Below are 21,970 nucleotides of genomic sequence, written 5' to 3'. Positions count from 1 at the left end.
AAACCTCTTACCTAAAAGCATGCTGCAACTGTTGTATATATGATCTCATTTTATACTTTCTGTAGTATGACATAATATATAAAGCAGCTTTCATTTTGCGATATCTCAACCTAGCTATGGCTCCACGCCACATCTGAGGGGGAAAAAAAAAAGTAAAGTCAAAATATGCATATGAATTTTTAAAAGTTCTTAAAAAAAATTACTGACAAATTAAAATTGCATAAAAGATGTTCCCATTTCTTTAAGTTAACTGGTTTTAACTTCACTGAAAACTAGGTTGCCTCTCAACTGAATGTGCTATTAAAAATAAATAAAATAACATCACGATGCAGACCATGCATTTGTTGGAGGTGATGATGAGAGAAACATTTTATGGATAAAAAAATAAATAAATAAAATAAAAAAGATACTAATAGCACTTTATTATCTCAAAGTAATCAATGTCTATCTGTTAAACAGAATAACATAAATCTTAAGTACAGAAAAAAACTGCAAGATTTGCAAACAGAGCAATGAAATCCAATGTCAAGTTAATTCAATGTTAAACCAGCTCTTAAATATTGAAAAAAAAAACTTTCCATTTTATTATTAGGAGAAATGGCAAAAAAAAAAAAAAAGTGGCTTTTGTAATAGTGAATTGATTCATTATTACAAGGATTCAATTTATGGTCAGAAAATAATAATTGGTTGGTTTAAGGTTGGTGTATCATAAAACCCTTGTTTAAGGGTTTTATGATACATCAGCATCAGAGGCTATAGTGCCCCAAGTGAAAGGGTATAAAATATAAATATAAAATAGTATAATTAATTAATATATTATAAAATAATATATAATATAAAACAGTTACAACATAAAACACTAAATAAAATTATATAAATTAATAAGTTGTAAAAACTTGAATACAGTAAACCCTCGATTTAATGGACTAATAGGGGAGAAGTGGTGTCCATTAAATCAAATGTAACCTGGGGAGGCAAAAAAAAGTCAAACAGCATAAAGATTTGGGCATCACCTGGGACAAAGACCTTATATGTTCTTGCCTCGTTTTAATGCCACTCAAAAAAAAAAAAAAATCAGCTATATGGGCTTTGAAACGAGAGATCTCCAACTTCCATAATATGCATCTTTATCAGCAACTATATTCTTCATTGCATAATCCCTATTCCCTTATATGCCTCTACTATATGGTCCTTGGCATCCCCTTCATACCAAATCAGGTTCTTATCACTTGAATACTGGATTTCAAAATGGGTGAATAAGATTGCAGGTCTACCACCTACTATTTCAAAATTTGTCATGCTCTCCAATTGAAATTTGCTACCATGGTAGTATCACATTATCTCTAGAAACCTCTTTACCTTTGGTCAGCTCCTGTCTGGAAAACTAAACTCTCCTGATATCTGGGAGTTCCTTGCCAGACCATCAGGTCAGAATAGAAGCCTTACCAATGCACTCTCATACAGATCTAAGCTGCATAACATGATTATGTTTCCATTTAATACGATATCCACAGACTTCCAGAAGTTGTGCAATGACAAAACCTACAGGTCTTCCTCTCTGGCAGATACGTATGCCCTTGTTTAGCTCTAGGTGAGATTACATCTGTGAAGCTACATTGCACGAATTGATGTATTTATGAATATAAACCAGGGGCTGGTTAAGTCCATGTATTGTATTAATCTGCCTGACTACTCCGTACATTATTAGCTATCCTGCTCAGATAGCTAACAAATTGAATGAGTATTTTGCATCTACATTCACAAATGAGGAGTTTCATCTACATTCACAAGGGAGGAAAATGCCAGAAGGTTATCAAATTGTAACAAGGAGCTGAGTGATTTTGTAATAACTGAGAGCAGAATGGAGAAGAAATTGTTGAAGTTAAAAATAAGAAAGCCTCCTGGGGTGGATGGGATCTATCCAGTTAGCCATAATTATGAGAGCATCCTTAGACTCAGGGGAAGTCCCCAAGGACTGCAGATGTGCAAATGTATCCCCAATTCACACACGGGAACACGAGTAATTACAGACCAGCTAGCTTAACTTCTGTTCCAGGTAAAATAATGGAGTCACTGGTTAAAGATGCATTGCAGGATCATCTGGACAAGACTGTAGCAATAATTCAGACACAGCATGGGTTTGTTAAGGGAAAGTCTTGCCTGACAAATTTGATTGGATACTATGATGAGATTACAAAGGAACTGTATGCAAAAAATAATTTCGATATCATATACTTGGATTTCAGGAGAGCTTTTGACACTGTTACGCATGAAGACTACTGTACAAATTGGAGCAGAATGGTATTAAGGGCAAGTTGCTAGAATGGATAAAAGGGTGGTTGAGCGGAAGAAGACAGAGTGGTAATCAATGGACGCTGCTGTTGTTGTTTGGTTTTTAGGAGCATTAGCAACTAAGGCCATATTGCTCGGGGAATATGCGGTGGTCATTCCCTGACCTTTCCGCATCCTCCATATTTGGTGGTGACGGGCTCGAACCCGGGTCTAATCAAGAAAGCGGGTGCTACGCACTGCTGCTCCTTCCCACCTGGCTACGGAGGCACCAATGGATGCTGCTCTTTGTGGACTAATATTATTAGTGGAGTCCCACAGGGTTTGATGTTGACCCCACTGTTGTTTTGTATATTTATCAATGATATTGATGAAGGTATGTCAGGCTTAGTGTTGAAGTTCACAGATGATACAAAGGTTGGCAGGGTTGTTAATGACAGTAATGGCAATGTGCTAGTGCAAGAATCCAGAAAATTCGGGCAGATGGGCTGAGAAGTGGCAACTGAAGTTTAAAATTGACAAATGAAAAGTACTGCATATGGGTAGAAGTAACCACAGAGGAATGTACCAACTATGTGGTACTACACTTAGGATAATGGAAAATGAGAAAGACCTGGGAATGGTTGTGCAGTCAGATATGAAGTTTTCTGAGCAATGCAGACAGGCTGCCAGAGAAGGTCATGGGGTTTTGTCAATGATATACAGGAATTTTGCTAGTAGGGAAAAGGAGGTGATTATCTTTTTGTATAAGGCAATGGTCACCTTGGTACTTTTTTTTTTTTTTTTTTTTTTTGTGGTTGTTGGCGCATAGGCTTCTGTGGCCATAATGCACCTCCCAAGGTTTTTGCAGTACTTTGATCCAAGCCCAAGGCAGGAATCGAACCCACAACCTTTGTGAACCGCACTTTACCCACCCGGCTAGCCCAGTCGGCACCTTGAGTACTGCGTACAGGTCTAGAGGCCTCATTTTAGGAAGGCTGTAATTTTCTTGAGCATGTAAAGAGAAAGGCAACAAGATTGTGAGAGAAACGAAGGGGTCCTCTTACCAAGAGAGGCTTAAGTTCTGCAAATTGTAGCAGCTGGAAACTAAGCACCTGAGAGTTGATCTGAATGAGGTGTACAAGGCCTTGAATCGGTTGAGCATGCTGAATTCTGATGAGAATCTTCCGCTTGCTCAGTTTATGAACCTAAGGGGGCATAAATTCAAATTGAGGAAAAACAGCTATAGAATAGATGTGTGGAAATTTGCCTTAGCCAGCGGACGATTAATTGCTGATACAAACTTTCATCTGGCATTGTGGAAGTTGATAGGTTAAATAAATTCAAAGAGAAACTGGAGAAACTTTTAGAGGGAATGATTGCGTGATTTTTTTTTTTTTTTTTTGGCTGATGCTACATAAGCTGATATGCTTGCTTTCTTGCATCACATGCCCCTATTACTACTTACTATTACATGCACAAATAAGACACCTGAGACCTGCATACAGACAATATGACATTCTGGGCCAAGTGATCAATGTGCCTGTTTCAGTCAGCCTCCCTTGGCAAGCAATGGGCCATCATGTTGACTGGGACAGGCACATTGACCACTTGCCCCAGAATGCCATATTGTCTGTATGCATGTCTCGGACACTTTATTTACATGAACAGTCAGTGAGGAGAAATAAGCCTGTGTCACTAAATCCAATGTCATAAATGCAATGAAATTTCTGTGTAGGCAAAGACATTCGAATTAGATAGCACTGGAATGGTTTGTTCTTAAGTGATCCTCTGCATCCATTACACACAAGAATCCAATATTGATGGATTCTGTTGCATCTTTAGCAGCTCGTTTCTTTGTGTCGTTTTCAAACCACAGATGTAGCATACAGAAAAGAAATCATTTTTCATAAATATCCTTTGAAACTCTTGATGCGAATTCCTATGTAAAAGTAGCTGGTGCAAAGAAAAGGAGCTTAATCAATTAAACTCATTGCTCTACAATTGGAGAAATGTTCCATTGTACATAATTAATACTCACTTTGGGTATATTATTGTTAGATAAAGTGGCATTGCTGGTTGAAGGCACTGATAAATCCAATGCTTGATTTTCTATTTGTCTTTTACACAATCTCTATAATCATTATCGTTCTCATACCTACATCATATAATCATTGCTACCTACATCTTTATTTTGTTAGGTTGGCTTGCTCAACAACGCTCTGCATTTCACTTTGGTATCATTGAACAAAGGCTATAGCAGTGTGGCTTTCAGTCCCTTTCACTGCCGAGAAAATTATTGATGTGAAAACATCTATAGTGGCACTTAACAATGGAATGTAATGAAAATGTGGATTGCAACAATGCAAATACTTGTATTGTTGCAATCATTCTATTCAACAAATGGCTACAATCAAATGGATAATTAGGCTATTGGCTTGGATTTCGCTAACCTCTTCCAAACGTTGATTCAGTAGAGTAAGTAGTGGGCATGTGCATAAGACAATACATCATTCATACTAAATATTTTGGACTGAAGTATGATGCTAATGTCACTAATGTTGATTCAGTAGAATAAGTGGCGGGCGTGAGAATAAAATGTTACATCGTTCATGACTTCAGTCATAGCTGTTCAATTTTAAAACGGTTCTGATTTCAGTCAAAGATGTTTTCACATAAAACATCTTTTGTGTTTTTTTTTTTTTTTTTTTTTTTTAATGATAGCAAAATTTAAGAGCAACATACTCTTCTTTAACTACACTGGTGTTCAAAGAAAGTGCGTCATCTAGGAATTTCGCATTTCCTACCCTTTTTTGCGATGGTATGTTACATTAATGACTAGCATCACAAACAGAAATATAAACAAAAGGTATTTATTAATAGTTAAGGCAAACCTAGGTAATATTTGGCAGGTACTCTCGAAATATTCCAAAATGAACATTGGCAACTTTTATACAAGAGTTTTGGTAAACACAACAATTATGGCTGAAATGTTATCAGAAGCACTCAGTTTGCTTCAGTTTATCATTTTAAATGGAAAACAAAATGAAAAGTTCACCAGGTGCAAACTAATATTTAGTTGAACTGCCTCTGGCCCTGATAACAGCAGCAAACCACAGAGGCATTGACAAGATCAATTTCTGAAAATAATCAACTCTTAGTTACAGGTTCCAAACACGAATTATGGCTTCCTCAAGTTCACTAAGGGTCTTTGCTTTTTTTCTTTCTGGCAACTGCAGATTCCACATGCCAGCAGTTCTCTATAGGATTCAGGTCCGTGCTGTTTCCTGGCTAGCTAAGAGTTGTAATGGGCAGTCCTTCCAACCATTTTTTTAACCTGTAACAAATGTAAATACATTATTGTTGAACCTCTAATGCAGAAATGAAGCCAAAGTAACTACAGAAGTGCCTACTTACATTTTTCGCCCAATGACAAGGAGCAGAGTCGTTCTGAAAGATGCAGTTACTTGGCAGGTTGAAATGGTCTCTAATGGTTGGCAGTGATTTGCCTTCCAATATAGCCAGCTTTCCATTGGCATTTACTGAACCTTTTATAAACTGCAGATGAACTACTCCATGCAGAGGCATAGCTAGGTTTTCGGCGCCCTTGGCAAATTCGTGGCTACACGCCTTTTTTAGATAATTGGTAAAATCATAATAAATAATAAGTACAGTCGGACCTCTGTTTAACAAACTTCTTTATAGCAAATTTTGCTATTTCGAGATAAATCTTTTCTTTTTACCAAATTTTTTTAGAATTCGCTAAATAGAATTTTATTCTTTAAGGAATTTTTTTAGAATTTTTTTATTTATTTGTTTAATGAAACAGAATGAAAAAAATTTTCCATATAATGACTGCATTGCGAGACTTAACTGGGTACACATCGTTCACATCCATGGCCTTCACAAAGCAAGCAATGCTGCTGTTGTTACGCCCGAATTAAAAGATTGCTATCTGCAACTAAGTGGAACCTGTAAAACCTATCCGACTACCTGTCCCACATACCGAGAAGTCAAGCTGGTCAACTACTTTCTGTGTATCCATAGCCAGTGGGCAGACCAAGGTGTATTAAACATTTGGACAATAGGCTCTGGTCAACCTTCTATTGTAAGCACCCTGTTAGATTTAGAAGAGTGTGGTTTTCCTTTATCTGGACAAGCGGTCATCTGTTGTTTCGTGGAAGTGAAACGGCACCATTTCAAAGCTATTGGCCTATCATCGAGCACAATATGAGATACAGAGGAAATGATGCCTCCCACAATACTATCGTAGTTTTTTTCTTAAGAGTTATCTATGGTGTATCCACACCAATATTACGTAGATATAAAACTCTTACTCTTAACATATTATCCATTGTCGCATTTAGTTATTTTAAATTATTTCACTTCGTATTTTTGTTGCTAACAAATTAATAAATCCATTCTAAATTTCTGGAGATAAATAATTAGTGTGGTGTTTAATATACGATTCCAGAGCATTTTTCATACCAACGTCAAATTGGCTGATAAATCTTATGAAGTTTAAAGATACGCCACAATTTTTTTTCTTCAGTATCGATCTTACTAGCATGTCCACCAAATGCCAAATTATTTTCAGCACAGAACAATATGCATTTCAATATTATTTTCAGTATATGATGCCATTTCGAAATTTCGCTTCTTGTGCAGCGTCATCAATTATTCCACCTTTTTGAAGATCCTTTTCTAACAATTTCATTTTGTGAAATTTTTGTGTTGTAATGAATTCTCATGAAAAAGAACGTTTGGGTTTAGATGTTTCCAATCCTTAAATCCATCTAAGCTGCAAAATGGAACATTATTTGTGCCAGATACAAATAAGAGGCACAGAAAACAATATATTGCATTTTTGTTTTTGCAATAAAATAACCATTTCCTCTCTTTTTTTTCAATTCCTTCATTTTTGTATTTCCACAAATTATTGAAACATTGGCCATTAGTGACAGGATACGTATTGAAAACTATATGTTTGGGACCGTGTAGCACCCTAAGAGATCTGTTTTTGTGGGTATTAACACATTCGCTGCCGATCACGCACCAGCGCGTGATGTCGCAGCAGTATTGAAGAGCAGATCACACTCTGGCGCGGGATGTGGCATCATTACCCAGTAGCCAATCATGCGCGAGCGCGGGATTCATTAGACTTTTGTATGAAGTTGTCAACTTCAGTTGGCATTGTGTTTCTGCTGTGTATATTTGTTTCGGCGTCAAGTTAAGGGTGTAAACTATATGTTGTTGTATGTGGTGTTGAATATTTTGTTACGTGACGTGCGGAAAAGCTTTGTAATATGAGTTGTGCAGATGACAGTTTAGCAGGCCAGTCGTGCCCAAAAAGAAGAAAAGTGCAATATAAAAAATCCCTTACAGATGAAGAAATTGCAAAGATGTTGGAGGATTTATCTGATGTATATCCCAGTGACGTAAGTTACAACGATTTTATCCCTCCAAAGGACGATTCGGAAAGTGTAGATGAAGATATTGTGGAAGAGGCTACACTTTCGCTGCAGGATCTAGGTAAGTTGGAAAACGTCATGTGGGAAAATAATGCAACATCGATGAAACAGTTTCGTTTCACAAAATCCGAGTCTTTGCTGCAACCCGTGCCAGGTGATAATCCAATAGATTATTTTCGTAATTTATTTACTGACAATATCTTGGATGAAATAATTACACAAACAAATGTTTATGCTCATGAAATACTCCTTCCCCGAGAAAATAAAGAACATTCTCGAATAAATGCATGGAAGGACACCACTAGAGATGAAATGCTGGTATTTTTAGGATTAATTTTACATATGGGAACCATTCGACTGAACCGCATACAAGATTATTGGAAAACAGATAAGCTGTTCGGATTACATGTGTTCGCAGATAACATGAGCAGGAATCGTTTCCTATTATTACTGCGGGCCTTGCATTTTGCAAAAAATCCAGAAAAGAAAGAGGTATGTCCACGGGATCGCCTATATAAAATTCGAAAAATGGTGAATCTGTTCAATGCACGAATGTCAGAAATATATTATCCAGGACGTGAGATTAGCTTAGATGAGTCTATGATATTGTGGGGTGGAAGGCTCGTTTTTCGACAGTACATCAAAAACAAACACCATAAGTACGGCATCAAGTTATATATGATCACAACGCTTACTGGCATGGTTATCAAATTTCAAGTGTATACCGGTATGTTGGATGATTCTGGTGGAAAAGGACATGCACAAAAAGTCGTCATAAACTTACTTGATGGGATGTTAGATGTCGGGCATAGCATATTTATGGTCAATTATTACAATAGCTATGAACTCGCTAAGTGTCTCGCTGACAGACAAACCCATTGTACTGGGACAATCAGAAGTAATAGGAAAACATTTCCGAAAGAGGTTCCAGAAAAAAAGCTGAAGAAAGGGGAAACTTTATCAAGGTGTGCCCGTGGTGTAATTATTGCTAAGTGGAAGGACAGAAGAGATGTCAGTTACATATCTACAGAATACCAAAATGATATGGTGGAAATGCAGAACAAACGAGGCGAACTGAAGTCAAAACCATTGCCTATAATTGAGTATAATAGGTTTATGTCAGGCATTGACAAGCAAGATCAAATGCCTGCCTATTATCCTTGCGAAAGGAAAACCATTAGGTGGCCTACAAAAATATTTATGCATATTTTGCAACTAACAATGATTAATGCACACCATATCTATAATAAATATTCACATAACAAGGTGCAACTTTATGACTTCCGTTTATCAGTGATCAGATCTTTATTGAAACAGCCATCTGATCTCCCTCATACTGTGCATGATGTACCTGAACTGGAACATGTGCTCAAACCACGGGAAGAAAGAAAAGGTGGAAAGATATTGAGGAAGCAATGCAAATGTTGCTATTCTGAAGGGAAACGTAAGGATACAATCTATATCTGCAGTGTTTGTGAAGGATCACCCGGCTATTGCTTAGATTGTGCGAAAATTATTCATAAGTAACATTCACATAGAATTTATAATCTGTAGTGGTTCGGTATGAAATAAAACTTATTTCTTAATGTTACCATGTTTTTTGTTTTATTATTTACAAACTACATTATTATGTTTTTGTGTCACGCGCCAGCACGTGATTCGGCATTTAAAGCCAAATTTGACCTCCAGTGCCTATCATGCGCTGGCGCGTGAATCTCTAAATCTTTTGGAAACTGTTTATACGACACTTATATATTGATATCGTATACCGAACAATCCGTTATTACCAATTTTCAAGCTTTTCGTTATGGAAACACAGTCGGCTTCTGGGGATAGTCTCCGCCTTCTGTGCCGGGGTAGCATGCTGCCTCATGACCGGCAGCGAACGTGTTAAAGTTCCATGTGGTGGGATCATTAAAATTCAGACTTACATGTTCCATGTTAATATTATTGCTGCCATCATTTTCTTCTGTCAACTATCGTTGGTTAGTGTCAACACTTTCTAATTATTTTAAAGTAACTTCAACTGTTTGAGCTTTTTCTTGGACTTCCATTTCAGTGGCATTGTCATTTGTTTCATCTTCATTCGAATCATGTTCGTTTTCTTTGTCACTTTCAGGTTTGGAGTGGCTTATTGTAAACCAGTTTTGTAAACTAGCGGAATGTTTTTTTTCTAATTTCCTCTTTATGCCGTCTTTCTACGCGGTATTGATGTCCACTTTTTTTTTGGCGGCATGTCTAAAATTAATTTGGCCTTTATCGTTTTATTTAAATTATAAATCACAATATTCACGATTACCTTTTTATATAGCAATCACAAAAACATAACTTATTGTTTGTACACAATACGTGAATTGCAAACTGCTATGAATTCGAGCATGCGCTGATGAAGCAATTGCCTGATTGTTCCCTTCAAAGTTACATTCTGGACAGCAAATAGATCTATGATGCTATGCAGTATGTACTCAGATGTAAGGATGCATGCAGGCTTAAATCGGGTGCCGAAATAGCTTGGCACTGTACTGATGTGGCCTGTCTGTGGCACCCTTGGCACCTGTCCCAATGCCAAGGCGTTCCTATGCCACTGACTCTGTGATACAAAATGCACCCTCCCATATCATTTGGCTGGTAGGCTTGTTTGTTTTGTTTTGTTGTTTTGTTTTTAGGAGCATTAGCAACTAAGGCCATATTGCTCCGGGATATGCGGTGGTCATTCCCTGACCTTTCCACATCCTCCGTATTTGGTGGTGACAGGCTTGAACCCTGGTCTAATCAAGAAGCGTGTGCTACGCACTGCTGCTCCTTCCCACCTGGCTACGGAGGCGCCTGGCTGGTAGGCAATTTCACTGTAGACACCATACAGTCCGGATGGTATTCTTCGCCACGTCTATGGCAAATCATTTGTCTCCCATCAGAGCCATGCAGGTTGAATTTCTTCTCATCCGAGAAAATAACTGGACTTCCACTACTCGGGGATCCAATTGACATGCTCCTTACTCCAAATTAATTGGGCCTTTTTCATTTTTTGTGTGAGGATGGGCTCCTTTTTAAGACAACAGGCTATCCATTTTTGAAGAGGCATATTCTGACTGTTACTGTACTTGCTACCACCCCTGTATGTTCTTCCCATTCTCTTTTCATGTCAGATGAAGAAGCGTTATGGTTTTTAAGGCATAATTGCTTCAAAACGTGGTCCTGTTTTGGCATAGAGACTCATTTGCAACTGGTTCCTTTTTTCCTATCAGCAGAACTAGTATTCTTGAGTTTGAAAATAAATTACTCACTGTCGACTGATTACAAGACACTCTATAAGCAATATGATGAGGAGAACATCCTTCCTCACGTAAAGCAACAATAACACTTTCTTCGTGGCACCAACTGCATGTAACTAACCATCCTGACACAAGTAAGGAACAACTGCTACTCTTGCAGAGCATGCTTATGTAGCTGAAAGTAACAGCTGATGCAATACTACATCATCACCTACACATGTCAATCTTATCTGATGCAATCTGTAAGAAATATTGCCATATACTTACGTTATTCGGACGACAATTACAATTTTAAGGGATGATGCACTTTCTTTGAACACCAGTGTATGTTAGCCATATTGGCACAATAAAAAATAACTTCATATTTGAGATATTTTTATGCCAGATGTGTGCTACTACAGTAGACTATTGTGTATGTGCTTAAGTAAAAAATAGTTAAAAATTAAGTGAAGAATTAGAAATATTTAGAATATTTTTAAATTTATTTATGTTAATCCTTTTTTAAACAGCTCATATATATATATAAACTATATTTATCAAACCTTAAAAATAAATAAATGCTAAGAGATTTTAAGTGCTTTAATTAATTTAATAACTAATTTCAATGAAACTACAATATTGGCATTTTCAAATGTAGCTCTTATGGCAGAATGCAACTGAGTTACAAAAGGAAAAAAACTTTTATTTTATTTATTTTTTTTTTTTTGATGAAGTAAGGTAGATAAGGTAAGTAGGTAAGGCTTCAGTCCAACTTATCTATAAGTTGGACTGAAGGTAGGTAAATTTTACTTTTTAATAACACAGTTGATAACCAGTACTGGATACCTAAATAGCCTGAATTTATGTTAAGAGAAATTCCTTTCAGATCATTTCTGGAAAAAATAAAATAAAAAATAATAATAATAATGACAACCGTAAAAATATAATATCGTGCCTACACTGGTTATAAAACTTGTGAGGTATTTAGTACTGTAGTGAATTAGTAGTGACCAAACCCTCAATTATAAAAGCATTCAACAAAATATTTTCAAACAATCTTGCTGATAAAGAACTAAACAGTTAACATCACAGCTCTTTGCATGTTGAATTGTTATTGACACTTATGCTTAGTACTTTATTATTGTGGTTTCACTTCACTTTTAAAGTAACAATTATCCTGAGATAATCATGTTATGTTAATATCAATTTATTTATCTATAATCTGTTTTTTCCATTACCACCACTAAAAGTAAACTTTCATTATCTTGGTTTTTTTTAAAGAAATATTCTTATCAGCTTTCGATAAGTTTAAACTAATTAAGCACTATCAAATGTTGAAAAGTGGAGTAAAATAGGTATAATATAACTTGTTAAGACGTAATTTAGATTGATAAATTTCAGAGAATCAAACATCATATAATGAATATTAACATCATGACCATCATTTTTAAACATCCTATATCAATAAGAGAATCAGAAGCTTCTATAATAATTACAAGACTTACTGTCTTTTATAACCATAAAAGGTCACATGTTTGGATTTTGTTATTTGTTATTTGGTTTTTTTTTTTAGGAGCATTAGCAACTAAGGCCATATTGCTCCGGGATATGCGGTGATCATTCCCTGACCTTTCGCATCCTCCGTATTTGGTGGTGACGGGCTCAAACACCGGTCTAATCAAGAAGCGTGTGCTACGCACTGCTGCTCCTTCCCACCTGGCTACGGAGGCGCCCGCATGTTTGGAAAAGATTAAATTAAAATAGAGTGGAATTAAAACATTCCATCTTTAAAATTAGAAGCAGACTGTAATTAAAAGTTTCTTTTCTTATTTGCCTATTTTGAGACAAACAATATAACAGGGATCTAAATGTCATATTTAATAACAATCTAATCAACCCATAAAATGTTGAAATATTAATTTATAATAAAAATTTTAAAATTGATTAAAGATTTAGAATAAACTTCAAATAACAAGAATTCCATTCACAAACAGTCATAAAGAACATAAAATGGTATAATGTAATAGTAAGATGCAAGGAAATGTAAATTTCTAGAATGTAGACAGGGCACAAATCTGAAATTTGTTTCCTTGAATGGTTCTGTCATAAAAAGAACCAAAAGTTATGTGGCATCTGCAATATACTGGTAGTTTCCAACTTGGAGTTAATTCATTCCTAGCATGCACTCGTAAATCGGGAATTTATTTCCCATAGATGTAATGTTAAAAAGGGGTTACGTTCTCAACAATGACATTTGGCCATTTTAAAACTTCAAAAGTGATCTCTCAAAAGAAACCCAGACATCGACGATTCTTCTTTTGCAATGTAACTTCTGGATGTGATTAGGCAGGCAAAGGCAGATTACGAGTAATCTTTGGCAAACGATGCGAAGAAAAACAGCAAGGATTTCTTTGCTTATATAAACTCTAAAAGGAAGGGGATGGATCAGATTGGTCCACTTGATAGCGATGGTTCGACTGTTGATCATCCTGCTCAGAGAGCAAACAAACTGAATGAGTATTTTGCATATCCACTCACACATGGAGTTATTAAGGAATGAAAATGCCAGAAGGTTATCAAATTGTAGCAAGGTGCTTAATGATTTTGTAATAACTGAGAGCAAAGTGGAGGAGAAATTGTTGAAGTTAAACATAAGAAAGGCACCTGGGGTGAATGGGATCTATCCAGTAATATTAAAGGAGGCAACAAAGGAACTAAGCAAACCCTTAGCCATAATTATGAGAGCATCCTTGGAATCAGGGGAGGTCCCCACGAACTGGAGATGTGCAAATATATTCCCAATTCACAAATAATTAAGAAGGGTGACACAAGTAATTACAGACCAGTTAGTTTAACTTCTGTTCTGGGTAAAATAATGGAATCACTGGTTAAATGTGCATTGCAGGATCATCTAGACAAGACTGCAGCAATAATTCAGACACAGCATGGGTTTGTATTAGTATTGTATTAGTAACGGCCGCATGGTGCAAGAAAGCCTATGGCTTATGCTGCAACAGCCAAAAAAATAAAATAAAATAAAATAAATAACTAAATAATAATAATAAAAAAAAAAAGGAAATTAAACCTATCATCCTATGTGCTTCCCTTACCCGAAAGTACTATCCAGATGACCTCTGAATTTCCCCAAAATGTTGGCCTCTACCACCCATGAAGGCAACTTATTCCAGTAATTTGTAACTTGCTGGCTAAAATAAAACTTCCTGCAGTCCAATCTAAACATTTCCCCCCGTAACTTGAATTTATGTCCCCTAGTTCTAGCATCATTTATAATCTTGAAAATTTTGTCCTCATTCATTTTACTGATGCCTCTCAGAGCCTTAAACACCTCAATCAAATCTTCTCTAAGGTGTCTAGTTTCCAAACTCTGCAACCCACATATTCGAAGTCTTTCTTCATAAGGACGCCCTTTTGCCGATCTCACCAGGCGAGTTACCCTTCTTTGCACCCTTTCAAGAAGCTCGATGTCTTTCTTTAGGTGCGGTCTCCATACTTGAACACAGTATTCCAAGTGTGGTCTAACATAAGCCTTATATAATGGGATTATCACATCCCTATCTCTACTTGCAAAAGTTTGATAGATCATCGATAGGACACCATGGGCCTTCCGTGCAACCTGTTTACAATGCTCAGAGAATTTCATGTCTGACGGTATCGTAATACCCAAGTCCCTTTCCTCCAGTACTGGTTATAGTTGAACTCCACCAAGTGAATAAGTTTTTTTGGGATTACTGTTTCCCAGGTGTAATACCTTACACTTTGTTGGATTAAAGCACAGCTGCCATTTTTCTGACCATTCCTGAATTCTATCTAGGTCTCTCTGAAGAAGCTCAGCTTGACAGTGATCATTAACTACTCTACCAATTTTAACAACATCTGCAAATTTAGACATCACGCCCTCTATCCCTTCATCAATGTCGTTTATGAAAATTAAAAACAACAGTGGTCCTAATACTGATCCTTGGGGGAAACCCCACTTTTTACATCAACCCAATCTGAGGAATAGCCATTTATCACAACACTCTGCCTCCTGCCCTGAAGCCATCCTTCTATCCATCTAAGGATTTTCCCAGTGATTCCAACCTGTTCCAGCTTATAAAGCAACCACTCATGTGGGACTGAGTCAAAAGCTTTGCTGAAATCTAAATAAACAATGTCAAAATTATTCCCTAAATCCAGCTCGTGAGTGACCCTTTCGAAATAGCGAACCAGATTTGTTAAACATGATTTTCCCTTTACAAAACCATGCTGAGTATCCTTGAGAATTTCAATTCGATCCAAATGATCCTGAATTCCACCCTTGATCATTGCCTCCATGATTTTCCCTACTACTGAAGTCAGACTGACAGGTCGATAATTTCCAACTTCACTTTTAGAGCCACCCTTATGTATGGGAGATACATTTGCACTTTTCCAATCCAAGGGAATCTCCCCAGAGTCTAGTGATGCTCACATAATTAGCCTCAATGGTTCAATGCACTCGCTTGCCGCCTCTCTTAAGATTATAGGGTATATTCCATCAACTCCAGGAGCCTTACTGGTCTGTAGGCTCGAAAGTTTTTTCATTAAATAATCTTGCGAAATTTCAACATCATTAATTACATATTTTTTAACTTCGCTCCCACAATTTCCCATTGCCACAAAAGGCTTTTCATTTGTAAATAGCGATGCAAAATAACTGTTGAGTTCATCTGCAATGGCAGCTGGTGTATTTAATACAATCCCCTTTCCTTTACGTAAAGGTCCGATCTGGTTTGTCCTGCTCTTCTTGGCATTTATATATGTGAAGAATTCTTTATCCCCCCTCTTTGCTCTGTTTGCTAGTGATTTCTCATAAACTGCCTTTGCCTGTCGAACCTTTTCTGTGGCTCTATTACACATCACCTTGTAGCTGTTGTAGGCTTCAGTACTTTTTATTGCTCTGTACCCTTTCCACGTCACCTTTTTCTGCTCAAGTAATGTGGCAACTTCACTATTCATCCAACTTGGAACCCTTCTCGTGGAGTATTTTTTTTTTAATGGTATATACGCATTCAGGGCATCTGTGATTAATGTTTTAAAAGCGTACCACAGTTCAATTGTATTCATTCTCTGCACGATATCTACCCAGTTAATAGAGGCCATGTAGTACCTTAAGGCATCGTAATTTCCTTTTCTGAAATTAAAACCCATTCCTTTGCCTTTTACTTCTGCTACCTCTCTCGTCATCATCCACCGTAGAACTCCGTGATCACTTCCTGCTACTGGTTCCTCTACTGTCAGCCCTGTTATGTCATCTGATTCATGTGTGATGATGAGGTCTAGGATATTCTTTTCTCTAGTACTTTCCCTGACATGCTGATACAAATAAGTCATCTAGTTGATTTAAAAATTTTGTTCCCCATGTAGAGTTTCCTTCCCATTTACTCCAATCAATTAGAGGCAAATTGAAATCACCCATAATAAGGCATTGACGCTTACTTGTCCATTCCATTTGCATGTAGAGGCTTTTGTCATAATCTTCACAATCATCTGGTCTGTAGATTACTCCTACTAGCATTATACCTTTGTTTCCAACTATCTCACACTATACAGACTATACTAGCATGTGAAATGTCTGAATCCGGGAAAGCTATCGTCGCACTCAGGCTGCTTCTGATAAGAAGCATTACCGCACTGCCCCTTCTATCTAACCTATCCTTCCTAAATACATTATACAAGCCGTACTGAAACTCATCATCTCCAATTTCCGGGTGGCACCAAGTCTCTGTAAGCCCTATTATGTCCGTGTTACTTGTTTTAACCAGCAGTTCGAATTCGCTCATTTTATTGACGACACTTCTAACGTTACTGTATAAACAATTAAGATTTACTATTCTTGTATATTTAACAACCCTAACACAACCCTTGAAGTTTTTTTGGCTCTCTTCCCTGATATTAGCTACCCGCTCACGTGAAACGTCTTTGCCCCCAGAACATCTAGATAATACGTCCAGTTGGGGTAACAGATAAGAACTCTTAAGGTATGTGCAAGAGTTACATTGACCAATATTATCAGATAAACGCGTGTCAGTATTACCCACATCCCCCCTAACTAGCAGTTTCCCTGAACCTTTAAGGTATCCTCAATAATACTGGCAAAAACTTTTGCACCACCTTTGTTTAAGTGTATCCCGTCTCTACAAAACAAATTCCTTCTACCTACAAGTGTGGGCCATGCTGATAGAAATTTACCCCCTAAAGCCTTGCAGATTCCTTCAAGTCTTGAGTTAATCCACAAGGCTCTTAACATATAATCCCTCCTATCGTGTCTGGGCAGAATTGCAGACACATAGACATTATGGCCTAGCTCGCAACATTTCCTCAGCATGGTCCTGTATTTTTTCCAACAAATCGTCAGATCGTGTACGTTTAATATCATTTGTCCCCATATGAATAATAATATTTTCTTTACCCCCTTTAAAATCTGACAATCTGTTGGTGGCATCATCAATAGTTGCTCCTGGCAGACATACCCTGGTTCTGCTCCACCTATCCTTATTACAAAAAATATTCCCCGTTTCCCTGACAATGGAGTCTCCTAATAAAACAATGTCCTTTTTAACCAGAGTAGTTTGCACTTGGTTTTTCTGTTTTGAGACTCGAATCGGGTGTGCATCACTTGGTAGATTGCTGGAGTTTTGAGTCCCTGACGAGCTCCCAGCTGCATTATTTTCGAGGGCAAGCACTCGTTTTTTCAGAGACTCAAATTGTTCCATCAGTGCACCAAATTGTAATTTAAGATCGGTGCACTCCTTACATCGATCACAAAGAAAAGAATCCCCAGGTGAGGTAGGATTAGTCACCAGGTCGACCTTGGAAAACATTCCACAGGTTCCACAACGGATTAAATCATGACTCACCCGTAAATTGCCATCTGCTATTTCCGTGTGAGTCAGGATACCCTGTGACGTGTTTAAGGCAGATCTCGTAACTACCATTATAAAATTAAATAAATATCAATGAAAGTAACTTTAAAAAATTATATCTATAATATTATTAAAAATCAAACAGTTACAGGAAAACCTATAACAAAATAATCCAACAATATCTAAATAAATCAAATATTTAAAAGCACTATCCAAAAGTAAACCACTTAACTGAGGAGCCCTGTCTAAGCGCGTCCGCTCACCTCTAATGCCAACGATGGAATACCTCAAGGGAAAGGGAAAGTCTTTCCCTTTCCCTTTAGGATTTGATTGGATATTATGATGTGGTTACAAAGGAACTGGATGTAAAAAAATTATTTTGATATCATATACTTGGATTTCAGGAAAGCTTTTGACACTGTTGCGAATGGAAGACTACTGTACAAATTGGAGCAGAATGGTATTAAGGGTAAGTTGCTACAATGGATAAAAGGATGGTTGAGTGGGAGAAGACAGAAGGTGCTAATCAATGGGTGCTGCTCTTCGTTCGTGGACTAATGTTATTAGTGGAGTCCCACAGGGTTCCGTGTTGGGTCCTCTGTTGTTTTGTATATTTATCAATGATATTGATGAAGATATATCAGGCTTAGTGTCAAAGTTTGCAGATAATATAAAGGTTGGAAGGATTGTTAATGACAGTAGTGGCAGTGTGCTACTGCAATAGGATCTAGAAAATTTGGGAAGATGGGCTGAGAAGTGGCAACTGAAGTTTAACATTGCATTTGTCAAAGTACTACATATGGGTAGAAATAACCCCAGAGAAATGTACCAACTGTGTGGTACTACACTTAGGGTAGTAGAAAATGAAAAAGACCTGGGAGTAGTTGTGCAGTCAGATATGAAGTTTTCTGAACAATGAAGACAGGCTGCAAGAGCAGGTCATGGGGTTTTGTCAATGATATACAGGAATTTTGCCAGCAGGGAAAAGGAGGTGATTGTCCCTCTGTATAAGGCAATGGTCAGACCACACCTTGAGTACTGCATACAGGTCTGGAGGCCTCATTTTAGGAAGGATGTAGATTTGCTTGAGCGTGTACAGAGAATTTCAACAAGATTGGTGAGGGGAATGAAGGGGTCCTCTTATGAAGAGGCTAAAGTTCTGAAAATTGCAGCAGCTGGAGACTAGGCACCTGCGAGGTGATCTGATCGAGGTGTATAAGGCCTTCAATGGGTTGAGCACGCTGAATTCTGATGGGATTCTTCCACTTGTTCAGATTACGAATCTAAGGGGGCATAAATTCAAACTGAGGAAAGACAGCTGTAGAATAGATATGCGAAAATTTCCCTTTAGCCAGCGGGTGGTTAATTGCTGGAACAAACTTCCGTCTGTCATTGTGGAAGTTGAAAGTTTAAATAAATTTAAGGAGGAACTGGACAAACATTTAGAGGGAATGGTTGTGCGATTTTTTTTTTTTTTTTTGGCTGATGCTACATAAGCTCATACGCTTGCTTTCTTGCATCACATGCCACGATTACCATTTCCACCAAAAGAGCTCAGTTTCGTCTACTTTAAAAATTTGTGATGGCATATAATCCTCTTCTATAAATTCTAATTTTTAGGAAATAATTTTGCTGCTTCAGTATCAGCACTCGCAGATTCTCCTTGCACTTTAATGTTATGCCCAATGAACATTTCTTCACAGTTGCCACCCTTTATGTCTTTAAGAATCTCAAAAATGGATAAACCTTTTGCACGAATAGTATCAGGCATATTCAATCATCGTGTTTGATCACTTATCCATGTAGTTAAAAGTTTCTCATTTGAAGAATAATGCTGTCAACTTCCTTAGTACTTAACCATGTAGACTGCATGGATTGTGCATTTAACTTCCTTCAAATATTTTTCTTTATCGTTTAAAATTGTACACACAGTTCAAGTAAATTGCAGCTTATGGAGACTAGGCACCTGCGAGGCAATCTGATTGATGTATACAAGGCCTTGAATTGTTTGAGCAGGCTCAATGTTGATGGAATTCTTCCTCTTGCTCAGATTGCACACCTGAGGAGGCATAGTTTCAAACTGAGGAAAGACAGTTGTAGAATAGATGTGCAGAAGTTTGCCTTTAGGCAGCGGGTAGTTGATTGCTGGAACAAACTTCCATCTGTTGTTGTGGAAGTTGATACTTAAATAAATTCAAGGCAGAACTAGACAAACATTTGCACATCTCCAGTCCATGCGGGTAGTTGATTGCTGGAACAAACTTCCATCTGTTGTTGTGGAAGTTGATACTTAAATAAATTCAAGGCAGAACTAGACAAACATTTGCACATCTCCAGTCCATGGGGACTTCCCCTGAGTTCAAGGATGCTCTCATAATTATGGCTAAGGGTTTGCTTACTTCCTTATTGACTTAATTGTCATATTAAGCTATTTTCTAGAAGGAGCTTTATAGTCCTAGTCACGATAGTTTATTTTAAATTTAGATAGATTTTGTAGGTTACTACTTTGTATCCGTAAAACCTTGTACTGTTCAAAACTTGCCGGCAATGTTGCAGTATATTAGATCGATATAGAATAACATAATGTGTATCTTGAACTTGATAGGGACACTGAATCCTCGAGTCATAATATAAATCTATTCCTTTGAGTACAACATAATCTATAATTGTAATCTATAATGATAATAATAACACTAGTTTACAAATTAAGTTTGTTCACTGGGGTTTGAATTTCAATAGGTCCTACTGCTGAAATATGTTGCTGTGATTTCAAATATGACTTAGATTTTTTTTCTATCACATCCAGATACATCACAATTTAAGAAATAAAAAAAGTATTGTTGTTGTTGTTATTTGGTTTTTTAGGAGCATTAGCAACTAAGGCCATATTGCTCCGGTGCGGTGGTCATTCCCTGACCTTTCCGCATGTTCCGTATTTGGTGGTGACGGGCTCGAACCCCGGTCTAATAAAGAAGGGTGTGCTACGCACTGCTGCTCCTTCCCACCTGGCTACGGAGGCGCCTAAAAGTATTGTTTTTTACGAAAGTATATAAAACTTTATTGTATTTAGTAATGACAAATTGATAAGATTACATTTTCATATATCAAAAAATACATAAATACTAACAAGTATTAATCAAAATTCTGAAACTTTCATTAATCAAACCTTCGTCTCTTTGTCTGAAAAGAACATTTAATCATTTTTCTTTTGTATACAGTGCCAGGTTTCTCTCTTTTTAAACACCAGCAGTAGTCGGCCATCATGCTTGTATTCCGCCTTCCCTGGTAACTCTGCTCCATTTCCTTTATGTCCTCATGGAATCTCTCCCCTTGTTCTACACTCATCTGTGCAAGATTTTCACGGAAAAAAAAATCAAGATGGGTATGCAAAAAGTGAATTTTGATGCTCATATTGCAACCTAAATTGCAAAGCTTTTTGAGCATATTTTGAACAATTTTCTCATAATCCTGTGATTTATGATTTCCTAGAAAGTTTTCCATTACACTTTTAAAAGCAATCCAGGCTTCCCTATCAACATCAGTCATAGTAGTTTCAAACTGACTAAAACCAATTTTCTAATTTGCGAACCAATGAAGATACCCTCCTTAAGTTTTGCATCAGACAAACCAGGAAATTTACTGCAAAGGTACTTAAAGCAGTTGCCATCCTTATAAATTGCTTTAACAAATTGCTTCGTTATGCCTAACTTGATATGCAGTGGAGGTAAAAGTATTTTATCTGGCTTCAAACTTTCGTGCACAATATTTTTGACCCCGGTGTAAGATTGTGCCTCCGAGGCCATTGCTTCTTTGTCTAATGCAGCGTTTAGCTCCGCTATCCCATTCACAAATAAGGCATGGCATTTTAGTGTACCCACCCTATTGCCCCAACAACATACATAACACTTAAGTCTCCACATAGTTGCCATACGTGATCTTGATGTTTAATTTTCTCCAGAAGCAACTTTTAGATTTTCATAAGTTTCTTTTAAATAGACTGAATGGCACAGATGTGTACTTATCTCCAAGAGAACACCTTTTAAACTAGTCTTAGAAGAGTCTATAAATAGTCTCC

General features: G+C 37.1%; 1 protein-coding gene across 1 annotated transcript in view; it reads right to left on the bottom strand.

Moving 5' to 3' along the window:
* The window catches only part of LOC150090996 (unconventional myosin-Id-like), a 227,201-nt gene that overhangs the window by 44,223 nt on the left and 161,008 nt on the right, over positions 1-21,970 (bottom strand). Inside the window, exon 16 of the mRNA XM_090380130.1 lies at positions 12-133. Within this exon, the coding sequence (XP_090236256.1) occupies positions 12-133 (122 nt within the window). The remainder of the gene's footprint in view (positions 1-11; positions 134-21,970) is intronic.

Source organism: Mastigoproctus giganteus, chromosome 1, assembly GCF_048544385.1.
Source record: "Mastigoproctus giganteus isolate SK-2022 chromosome 1, ASM4854438v1, whole genome shotgun sequence".
NCBI lineage: Eukaryota > Metazoa > Arthropoda > Arachnida > Uropygi > Thelyphonidae > Mastigoproctus > Mastigoproctus giganteus.
The sequence above is the reverse complement of the archived record's forward strand: the minus strand, read 5'-3'. Positions and strand labels throughout refer to the sequence as shown.